The sequence below is a fragment of the Chiloscyllium punctatum genome, chromosome 1 (assembly GCF_047496795.1).
Source record: "Chiloscyllium punctatum isolate Juve2018m chromosome 1, sChiPun1.3, whole genome shotgun sequence".
In the NCBI taxonomy this organism is placed as follows: Eukaryota; Metazoa; Chordata; class Chondrichthyes; order Orectolobiformes; family Hemiscylliidae; genus Chiloscyllium; species Chiloscyllium punctatum.
In genome coordinates, this window is record NC_092739.1 from 172,151,385 (window position 1) to 172,162,725 (window position 11,341).

At 49.7% G+C, this 11,341-nt stretch overlaps 1 protein-coding gene across 1 annotated transcript; it reads left to right on the plus strand.

Annotated features, from left to right (window-relative positions):
- Nucleotides 1–388: 388 nt before the first annotated feature.
- LOC140480750 (PC-esterase domain-containing protein 1A-like) lies at nt 389–6,930 on the plus strand. The gene is made up of 5 exons (XM_072576061.1): nt 389–627; nt 979–1,129; nt 2,524–2,767; nt 2,937–3,080; nt 6,752–6,930. Exons 1-5 carry the CDS (start codon nt 389–391, stop codon nt 6,928–6,930), a joined length of 957 nt encoding a protein of 318 aa, XP_072432162.1.
- The last annotated feature ends 4,411 nt before the right edge of the window (nt 6,931–11,341 follow it).

Sequence of the window (11,341 nt, forward strand, 5' to 3'; positions counted from 1 at the left end):
ACAGCCTCCCCCCCCCCACCCCACCCCCTCCCTCCCCCCTGCTCCTGGTTCTGATGATCTTGTGTTCTTTGAAGGGCTTTGTAAATGTTGGGTTTTTTGTGTGTTTGGGGGGGGTGGGGGGGAGGAAGATGAGTGTGCATATACAGACAGCACATGGGGGTGATCTATAAAACCTGCAGACTGACGGGGGTGGGGGTGGGAATCTAGCATTAAGACAGTTTCCCCCTCCCCTCACCCAGAGTCAGGATGGGTGCCGAATCCTTGAAGACTGAGATGTCATTGGACCCAGGAGGGTGTGAACCTTTGGAATTGTGTGCACAGGGTGTTTGCTGTGAGGAAGATTCAATGTTATGTTCCATCCTTCCTGTGAGGGTCTGACTAACTTGGCATGTTGTGTTTGAAGGGAGAGCCAAGCTTCAAGGGAGACCAGCTGGTCGAAGGAGGGAAGCTGAGTAACCGTACAGAATACCGGGAAGTTCGACTGTATCACAGCCCCACTCATCTCCTCCACTTTTATTTCATCACACGGATTTACTCTGACTACGTGGACAGGGTCTTGGCTGGTTTCCAAAGAGAACCACAACCTGATATCCTTATTGTTAACTCGTGTGTCTGGGATATCTCCAGGTATGGAGCTGAGAACCAGGGCAGGGGGATTGTAATGGCAGAGAGAGCTGACTCCAGCTGGTGTTATTGGGCGTGTCTGTGTGTCTGTGTGTCTGTGTGTCACATCTGAGGAGAAGGAGAGCTGATTCCTGATGAAGGGCTTGTGCCTGAAATGTCAATCTCCCTGTTCCTCGGATATTGCCTGACCTGTTGTGCTTTTCCAGCACCACCCTCTGACTATTTTCATATAACACAAACTTGTGAATGTCCTTCTGGAGTTGTTTCACATCATCCCCAATTCAGCTCTCTCTCCCTCCCTCTCCCTCTCCCTCTCCCTCTCTTCCCTCTCTTTTCTCCCCCCGCCCCCCCCAGGTATGGTTCCAATTCAATCGAGCAATATCGAGAGAATCTGGCCAAATTCTTCAGCCGGCTAAGAGAGGTCCTCCTCCCAGAATGCCTTGTGATCTGGAACATGACGATGCCTCTGGGTGAAAAGATCAAAGGTGGCTTCCTGATACCAGAGGTACGGTCATTAGAAATGCTGCCAGAACACACTATAATAGTGACTAATGTATCACCTTCAAAGCAGACTTTGGTCAGGGGACGTGTAGCTGTAGCTATAACGGTAGACCAGGACAGGACAGGGTGTTGTGCTGAACATGATGCTGAATTAAACTAATCCCATCTGCCTGCCCTGGCCCATATCCTCCCACTCCTTGCATATTCATGTATTTATCGAAAACCTCCCCCTCAAAGTTTCGATTGTACCTGCATCCCCCTCCCTGGCAGCGTATTCCAGCCTCCTACCACTCTGTGTAAATGCCTTGTCCCTCACATCTCCTATGAACTTCCCCCTCTCCCCTTAAGTCCATGGCCCCTATTATTAGACACTTCAACTCTGGGGAAAAGATTCTGACTATCAAAATACAGAAAATGTACAGCCCCAGAACAGGCCCTTCGGCCCTCCAAGCCTGAGCTGATCCAAATCCACTGTCTAAACCTATTGCCCATTCCTCAGCATCTGTATCCCTCTGCTCCCCACCTGCTCATGTATCTGTCCAGACGCATCTTAAATGAATCTCCCGTGCCTGCCTCTACCACCTCTGCTGGCAACACGTTCCAGACACCCACCACCCTCTGTGTGAAGTACTTGCCGCCTGTATCCCCCTTAAACTTTCCACCTCTCATCTTGAAAACGTGACCTCTCGATATTGAATCCTTCACCCTGGGAAAAAGCTTGTCTCTATCCCCCTGTCTATACCCTTCATGATTTTGTAATCAGGTCCCCCCTCAATCTCCTATTTCCTAATGAAAATAAACCTAACCTACTCAACCTCTCTTCATAGCTACCACCTTCCACACCAGGCAACATCCTCATAAACCTTCTCTGCACCCTCTCTAAAGCATCCACATCCTTTTGGTAATGTGGTGACCAGAACTGTACACAGTATTCTAAATGTGGCCGAACCAATGTCTTGTACAATGTTAACATGACTTGCCAGCTCTTATACTCAATACCCCGTCCAATGAAGGCAACCATACTATATGCCTCCTTGACCACTCTATCCACCTTCAGGGTACAATGGACCTGCACTCCCAGATCTCTCTGCCCATCAACTTTTCCCAAGGCTCTTCCTATTGACCCTATCTATGTATCTCCATTTTCTAGAATTAGTGCTTCCAATTAAACCCATTGGACTCTAACCTAGTGTTTGTGATGATTTTTTAACTTCCTGGTATGTAGTGACCCAGAATTGAACACCGTACTGTCACTAAACCAAACACTAATAAAGCTGCAAAATGACATCCTGCCTCACTACTCGAATCCCTGACCAATCGAAACTGGCATGTCCTCTGCCTCCTTTAGCTCTGGTGTGTGTTGCTTGTGTTTTAATGTGCTGTGTGTTTTGGATATAGTTGCAGTACCTGGAGATGAGCTTGCGTTACGATGTGATTGAAGCTAATTTCTACAGTGCCCTTTTAGCTGATGCTCATGGCTTTGATGTGTTAGACTTGCACCACCAATTCCGGTTTGCACTACACCACCGAGCAGCTGATGGTGTTCACTGGAGCCACGTTATTCATCGGCAAATTTCCCAGCTCCTGCTCGAACACATTGCGTCTGCCTGGGGTGTGGCTCTGCCCCCTGGGAAACCACAAGGTAACATGATATCAGCTCCTGCCCCCCCCCCCCCCCCACCCCCCCAATTGGGTCAGGACAGGGGAGGAGGCACAAGCCCCAGTCCCTGACTGCAGGGGGCAGTGCGCTGCTCGTGATGCATTCATGTGTTACCTGTTCCATCCTGATCCATGGGTGGTTCTGTTCACAGCCTCTGTCCCAGTGTGTCGGTCACAGACCTGGCGAATGTCCAGTAGTAATCCTGCTGAAGTGGACTTCATCGCTGACTGTCTGGAGTCCAGCTGGGGTCAGCCCTTTCCAGGATACACCAGCTTCCACAACGTGAACCCCAACGGTATGATAGACACTTACTCTGTTCACACAAGGCTCTTTGCTAAGGCTCTCACTGTGATAGAGGGGGAGGGGGTTAGTCAGGGCTGGGAGCAGGGAGTTTGTGGCTACAGGGGGATGTGCTAACTCTCTCTCTTGAGGCTGTCATTTTTGGATAATGTATCTGGAGTTACAATGCCTGCTATTGCAGTACAAATGGCTACATGAAGTCCAAAAGTTTGGCAGAAGACCAGGCAAACTGGCTGGACACTCTACTGAGGAGGGGGTTAATGGGAGCACTGTCACAGTTACACCACAGAGGGAGGGCAGCAAGGTCTGCCTGGTGCTGCTCCTGGCATGTCCTCCTCCTGCACTCTCCATTGAACCAGGGTTGATCCTCTGACTTGATGGTAATGGTTGAGTGGGGGATATGCCGAGCCATGAGGTTACAGATTGTGCGGGAGTACAGTTCTGCTGCTGGTGATGACCCACAGTGTCTCATGGATGCCCCGTCCTGAGTTGTTAGATCTGTTTGAACTCTGTCCCATTCAGCAGGGTGACAGTGCCTCACAACACGATGGAGGGTATTCTCAATGTGAAGGTGGGACTTTGTCTCCACAAGGACAGTGCGGTGGTCACTCTCACCGATACTGTCATGGTCAGATACACCTGCAGCCAGAGATTGGTGAGGATGAGGTCAGGATGGTTTTCCCTCTTGTTGGTTCCCTCCCCACCTGCCCCAGACCCAGTCTAGCAGCGATGTCCTTTAGGACCCGACCAGCTCGATCAGTAATGCTGCTGCCGAGCCACTCTTGGTGGTGGGACATTGAAATCCCCCACCCAGAGTACATTCTGTGTCCTTGCCACCCTCAGTGCTTCCTCTGAGTGTTGTCCAACATGGAGGAGTAATGATTCATCAGCCGAGGGGGGGCGGTACGTGGTAATCAGCAGGAGGTTTCCTTGCTCATGTCTAACCTGAAGCCATGAGACTTCATGGGGTCCGGAGTCAAAGTTGAGGATTCCCAGGGCAACTCCCTCCCGACTGTATCCCACTGTGCTGCCCCCCCTCTGCTGGGCCTGTCCTGCCGGTGGGACAGGACCTATCCAGGGATGGGGATGGGGATGGTGGGGTCTGGGACACTGTGTCTCTAAGGTATAATCCCGTGAGTATGACTAGTCCAGCGACTGTCTGAGAGACAGCTCTCCCAGTTTTGGCACTCGGCCTGTGATGAGGGCCAAGTGCTGGCAAATGGGACAAGATTAGTTTAAGATATCCGGTCAGCATGTGACCCTGTTAGTAAGGACAACTTTGCAGGGTCGATGGCTATTTTTTGCTGTTATAATTTCTGAAGCCTCAGTTGATTCTCTCTAGTCTGTCTTTTCTGTTCTTGAATGAGCAGCAATTGGTCCAATTGAATGGCTTGCTGGGTCATTCATTGGGCAGCTGAGAGCCAACCACAGTGCTGGGACTGGAGTCACATTGGCCAGACCAGGTGAGATGTCCTCTGAAGGATCTCAGTGAGGCAGATGGGTTTCTTCCAACCATCAGCTGTGGTTTGATGGTTGTGAGGAGATTCATCAATATCAGGAATGAAGAGTCTAAATCCCATCATCTACCGTGATTTGGGTTTGAACCTGGGACTCCAGAACATGAGCTGAGTTTCTACATTTATGGTTTTTGCTGGAAAAGCACAGCAGGTCAGGCAGCATCTGAGGAGCAGGAGAGTCCACGTTTCAGGCAGGAGCCCTTCATCAGGAATGAGGCTGGGAGCCTCAGGGGTGGAGAGATAAATGAGCGGGGTGGGGGTTGGGGGAAGAAGGTAGCTGAGTGTGTAATAGGTGGATGGAGGTGTGGGTCAGATGAGGGTGGGACAGGTCATGAGGGCAGTGCTGAGCTGGAAGGTTGGAGCTGGGGTGAGGTGGGGGAAGGGGAAATGAGGAAACTGGTGAAGACCACATTGATGCCCTGGGGTTGAAGTGTTCCAAGACGGAAGATGAGGCATTGGGGGCTGGGGAAATGGAAGTCTTGGAGTAGGTGGAGGGTGTGGGTGGTGTCTCGAACGTATGTGGGTAGTTCCTGGACTAGGGGGGGATGAGTTTGGGGCAGGAGCAGGCTGAGACAATGGGTCGGCCAGGGTGGTCAGGCTTGTGGATCTTGGGACGGAGATAGAACCGGGTAGTGCGGGGTTCCTGGACTGAGGTGATGGTTTGGTGATTTTGGGTGGGGGAGGGGTGGGGGGGGGTGGGGTGGGGTCATGGTCGAGGGGGCGGTAGGAGGAGGTGTTTTCGAGTTGGCATCTGGCTTCAGCGGTGTAGAGGTCAGTGCGCCAGACTCCCACTGCACCCCCTTTATCTGCTGGTTTGATGGTGAGGTTGGGATTGGAGCAGAGGGACTTAGCTATAGCCATGATATTAGTGTGATCCCATCGCCTCCAACAGCAGACACGTGTGCTTCAGGGGTTCAGAGTTTGACTAGTGTTGGAGACACTGTGGCCCATCTGTGAGGCTGGGAGTTATGTGGATGGCATAGAACATAAAACGATACAGTTCAGAACAGGCCCTTCGGCCCTCGATGTTGCGCTGCCCTGTGAACTATTCTCAGCTCGTCCCCCTACACTCTCCCAAAATCATCCATGTGCTTATCCAAGGATTGTTTAAATCTCCTTAATGTGGCATGTTCCAAGATGCTCACGCCTCCACTCAAAGGATTGAAGGGAAGAGGAGAATGGGTGGATTAGATTACTTAGTGTGGAAACAGGCCCTTCGGCCCAACAAGTCCACACCGCCCCACTGAAGCGCAACCCACCCATACCCCTACATCTACCCCTTACCTAACACTACGGGCAATTTCCCATGGCCAATTCACCTGACCTGCACATCTTTGGACTGTGGGAGGAAACCGGAGCACCCGGAGGAAACCCACGCAGACACGGGGAGAACGTACAAACTCCACACAGTCAGTCGCCTGAGGCAGGAATTGAACCCGGGTCTCTGGCGCTGTGAGGCAGCAGTGCTAACCACTGTGCCACTGTACCGCCCACGGTGGTTTGGTACAAGGGGGATGTCTTCACCCAGAGAGTGGGGATGTTGTGGGATTAAATACCCCCTCGCTGTGATCATTCTGCCCCTGTCCCTCCTTCCCAGACAGTGATTCCAGATTCCCACCAGCCTCTTGGTGCAAAACATTTTCCTCATCTTCTCTGAACCTCCAGTCCCTTCATTTAAATCCAGGCCCCTCTGCTCACTGACTCTCCATCAAGGGGAATCTATCTTCAGCCCAGTCAAAGCTGAGAGAATCTCCCCTGTATCCTGTCCGGTGCAATCCCATCTCTGGAAAACCAACACTGCGTGCTCTCTCGGCCAGGACAATGACAAGACCAAAACTGTAATGAGTCCTCTGGGTGTGACCAGTCCAAACTGCTGGGTCAAGTGGAGTGGAGGTCACAGGCAAACCTTCTGTGACTTCCTCCCCTCCCCTCCCTCCCTTGATGGGGGAGCTGGTGTATCTGTTTATTGTGAACTTCCTGGGTAGATGGAGACCAGCTGTTAACTGGGATGAGATCGGAAGGTTTTTAAATGATGGGCTGTGGACCTTGCCCTGGAGTGGGGAGGGCCTTTGTCCTAGTGTGCCCCTGCCCCCCCACCCCCCACACCCCTGTCCATCTCCCGCACTGACCTGTACTGTTTTGGTTTCAGATCATTTGTCAATACCTGCCAACTCTCTGCCCAGGCTCCAGGACAACTGGGATCAATCAGCAGAACAGACCAGGAATTCCAGGGTGCTCCGGAATAACCAGCTAGTAATGAGACATCGACCATTACACAGCAGGATCCCAGTCCCATACAACCTGCCCCATTACAGTGGTCTCCACTAAACAGGGCTGAGGGAGGGGTGTGTCTCAGTCAGGTGTGTGTCTCAGTGAGAGTCGGGGCTGTGGGGGGGGGGGGGGTTGTGTCTCGGTGAGAGTCAGGGCTGTGGGGGGGGGGGGGGGTTGTGTCTCAGTGAGAGTCGGGGCTGTGGGGGGGGGGGGGTTGTGTCTCAGTGAGAGTCAGGGCTGTGTCTGAGGGACTAAGTACATTGGGGACAGTGGGGGACAGGGGGCGGGGGGATGGGATCACATGGAGGCTGGGTTTTACAGGATATACAGTTTTACTGCTGAAATCAGAGTATCTAAACTCCGTCTGGTTTTCTCAGGACTGTTGAGAAGCACATAATTGTTTATCGATTTTATGACTAATTAAAATGGTTTACAAATTCCAATTGTTATTGAAAGTTAATGTAACCCCAACCAGCTCTCTGCCTGAGGGAACTGACCCCTCTGGCTAGTGCTCCCTTGGCCTGGCTCGATGTACTCTGTTTTAATTTAGGGATTTGGTTACTGACTTAGATTGTACTGTCACAGTACTCTAGTCCAGGAGTACAGTGGGCGGTGTATCTTGTCACACCTGCTGCCATCTTGGGGATACAGGGTAAACCCTCCTGCTTAATTTAAACTTAGCAACACAAGATTTACCCTGTGCAGTAATGTGTGAAACTTAGAGAGGCCAAGAATTATTTAAAATAAAAATTGACAACTTTATTCTCTGCTATACCTTAAATCGTAATGAACTAACACCTATTTACAAATCCTTCCTCCAATCTCTCTTTTACCTTCCCCTCGATAATACTAGTTGAATAAAACCCCTTAAGGTTTACCAATAATTCAAATTTTCAAAACCAGCCAGATATTGAATAATCTTTTCTTAGGGATTTCTGAAGTGAGGCTCCTGATCACACAACTACTTACTACAGAAAGGATTGCCCTGAATTCAGGTCTTCCCACGTCAAATAGTCACAACACATCTCCAGACGCAGGCTTCAGTCTCATTCCAGATCTCTCCCCCTGTCTCGCTCCTCATCCATTCACCAACTTCGGTCCTGATCCAGTTTCCCAGGGTCCTGGTCCGTTCCCCCAGACCTGAACTGGCAGTTAGCTGAAGCTCTGCTGCTCTGTGTAACTCCAGCAATGCTTACCTTGCATGACAAGTCAGCTCAGCGGCTGCAGCATTTGTACTCAGTCTGGTACATGTAATCTTCTTTCTGAGAAACTTCGTGGCAATGTAGGTAACGACTGACATTGTCAAAACAGGTATCAAGATTGTAGTGCCTATGGAATTGGAATCAGCTCTCCCTGGGGAAAGGGAGGAGATATCAGTCAGACCACATCCACCCAACCGTACAGCCCACCCATCAGCTCAGAAGAGAAACTTCATCCTGAAATTCGGGAACTGCTTTCACACAGTGCTCCTGCTGGGGTCTGAAAGGACAGTGGTCACTCATAGTGTTATTGCACCAAATATTAGTCCAAGTCTCAGGCCAAAGGGGGTGGGGACACCATTTCAAATCACATCAGAAAATGTTTGAACGTTGCATCAAAGTAAAAGTGAGACCAAGGATCAGTTGTTGTAAGCAATGGACACCTACTGTCCTCACCTGGTGACCCCAGACTCCAGCAACCTGGTTGATTCTGAAATTCCCTCTGAAAATGTGAAGCAAGTCATTTGGTATACCAAATGCTTACAGATCGTGAGGAATTCGAATGAACCAGGTCAAATCATTCTTAGGGATAGAAACTACAAGAGAAGAAACCCTGTCACGTGTGAGGTTGTCCATTTTGGAAGGACAAATAAGAATGCGGAATACAGGGTTAATGGTAGGGTTCTTAGTAAGGTGGAGGAACAGAGGGATCTTGGGATCTATGTTCATAGATCTTTGAAAGTTGCCACTCAGGTGGATAGAGTTTGTAAGAAGGCCTATGGAGTATTATCGTTCATTAGCAGAGGGATTGAATTCAAGAGTTGTGAAGTGATGTTGCAGCTGTACAGGACCTTGGTAAGGCCACATTTGGAGTACTGTGTGCAGTTCTGGTCGCCTCACTTTAGGAAAGATGTGGAAGCTTTGGAGAGGGTGCAGAGGAGATTTACCAGGATGTTGCCTGGAATGGAGAGTAGGTCGTACGAGGATAGGTTGAGAGTTCTCGGCCTTTTCTCATTGGAACGGCGAAGGATGAGGGGTGACTTGATAGAGGTTTATAAGATGATCAGAGGAATAGATAGAGTAGACAGTCAGAAACTTTTCCCCCGGGTACAACAGAGTGTTACAAGGGGACATAAATTTAAGGTGAAGGGTGGAAGGTATAGGGGAGATGTCAGGGGTGGGTTCTTTACCCAGAGAGTGGTGGGGGCATGGAATGTGCTGCCCGTGGGAGTGGCAGAGTCAGATTCATTGGCGACCTTTAAGTGGCATTTGGATAGGTACATGGATGGGTGCTTAAGCTAGGACAAATGTTCGGCACAACATCGTGGGCCGAAGGGCCTGTTCTGTGCTGTATGGTTCTATGTTCTAGCCCTGCCGATCCTGCAAAGTCCCCTTCATGAACATCTGGGGCCAGTGCTAAAACTGGGAGAGTGGTCTCACAGACTAGTCCAGTAACAGCCTGACACAGTCATACTCACGGGATCTTACCTCATAGACAGTGTCCCAGACCCCACCATCCCCATCCCTGGATAGGTCCTGTCCCACCCGCAGGACAGACCCAGCAGAGGGGGGGCAGCACAGTGGGATACAGTCGGGAGGGAGTTGCCCTGGGAATCCTCAACTTTGACTCCGGACCCCATGAAGTCTCATGGCTTCAGGTTAGACATGAGCAAGGAAACCTCCTGCTGCATTACCACCTACCACCCTCCCTCGGCTGATGAATCATTACTCCTCCATGTTGGACAACACTCAGAGGAAGCACTGAGGGTGGCAAGGACACAGAATGTACTCTGGGTGGGGGATTTCAATGTCCCACCACCAAGAGTGGCTCGGCAGCAGCATTACTGATCGAGCTGGTCGGGATGTGAGAAATAAAACAGGAAAGAAAATATTGGCAAGCATAGTCCCATTTCAAAAATATGTACTTATTATGATAAACACTGTGGCTTTGTGCTGGGAAGGTCATGTCTGATAAATGTGCCTAAGTTTTTGAGGATGTGATAAACATGATTGTGGGCAGGGTAACAGATTTGTGTAAATGGATTTTAACAAAGCCTTTGACAATGTCCCTGGTGGCAGGTTGATACAAAAGGTGAAGTCCCATGGGATCCACAGTGAGATGGTCAGGTAGATACAGAACTGGCCTGGCCAGAGAAGACCGAGAATCACAGTGGAAGGGTGTTTTCTGCCTGGAGATCTGTCACCAGTGGTATTCCACAGGGATCAGTGCTAGGACCCCTGTTGTCTGTAATATATATATAAATGATCTGGAGGAGAATGTCAGTGGTCTGATGAGTAAGTTTGTGGATGACATAAACAATGGGAGATCTCCAGATAGTGAGGAAGATTGCCAAAGAATACAACAGGAAGTTGATAGGCTGGAGACTTGGGGGGAGACTTGATAAATTAAAATCTAAATCAACTCCCTGTCTGTAAGATTCAGTTTGAAATCCTGAATCCATCCATCACATAACGTGGAAAAGGTTTGAGTACCTTTGGGATAATACCCTGTTTCCTGCCCATGAACCAATTCTGTATCCATGCCAATATATAGAGAAACCCCGATTATCCCACATTCAATTATCCGAATATCGGATTATCCGGCTAGGTCACAAGGTCCCGATGCTTGGATAAACTATGTTATCTGGGATTCCATGATCCGGAATTTGATGAACAGAATGAAATATTCCCTGCCCCGTGTGCGTCAGATGATGGAGGGTATAATCGGATACCCGTAACAGCGTGGCCTCTTATTTTATGCCTTACCCTTTTGTGAACACCTTCTAAAAGTCCAACTACCTTTGATCTACCAGCTCGTGTGAAGGGTAAGGCTGACAGAAGGAGGGAAACACAGGATACAGGGAAACAGAGATATTGAAGCTCTGGTTCAGAAAAAGAAGGAGGTATAGGTCAGGTGTAGCCATCTGGGATGAAGTGAATTCCTTGAGGAATATAGGGGTATATGGGAAATCAGAGGCAAAAAAGGGAATCTGAGAGAGCCCTCACAGATTCATAGATCGTAGAAGATTACAGCACAGTACAGGCCCTTCGGCCCTCGATGTTATCACACTCTAAGATAAGGCTAGCCTATATTCCCTTCATTGTACTATCCAAGAGTCGTTTAAATGTCCCTAATGTCTCTGACTCTACTCCTACCACTGACAGTACATTTCACACACCCATCACTCTCTGTGTAAAGAACCTGCCTCTGACATTTCCCCCAAACCCTCCTCCAATCACATTAAAATAATGTCCCTCATGATGGACAT

Bases quoted from the DNA above. Each gene is read 5' to 3' on its own strand.
- LOC140480750 (XM_072576061.1), top strand. From the start codon at position 389: ATGTTGTGTTTGAAGGGAGAGCCAAGCTTCAAGGGAGACCAGCTGGTC. The intron at 628-978 runs GTATGGAGCTGA...CGCCCCCCCCAG, and splicing joins TGTGTCTGGGATATCTCCAG to GTATGGTTCCAATTCAATCG. The intron at 2,768-2,936 runs GTAACATGATAT...TTCTGTTCACAG, and splicing joins GCCCCCTGGGAAACCACAAG to CCTCTGTCCCAGTGTGTCGG.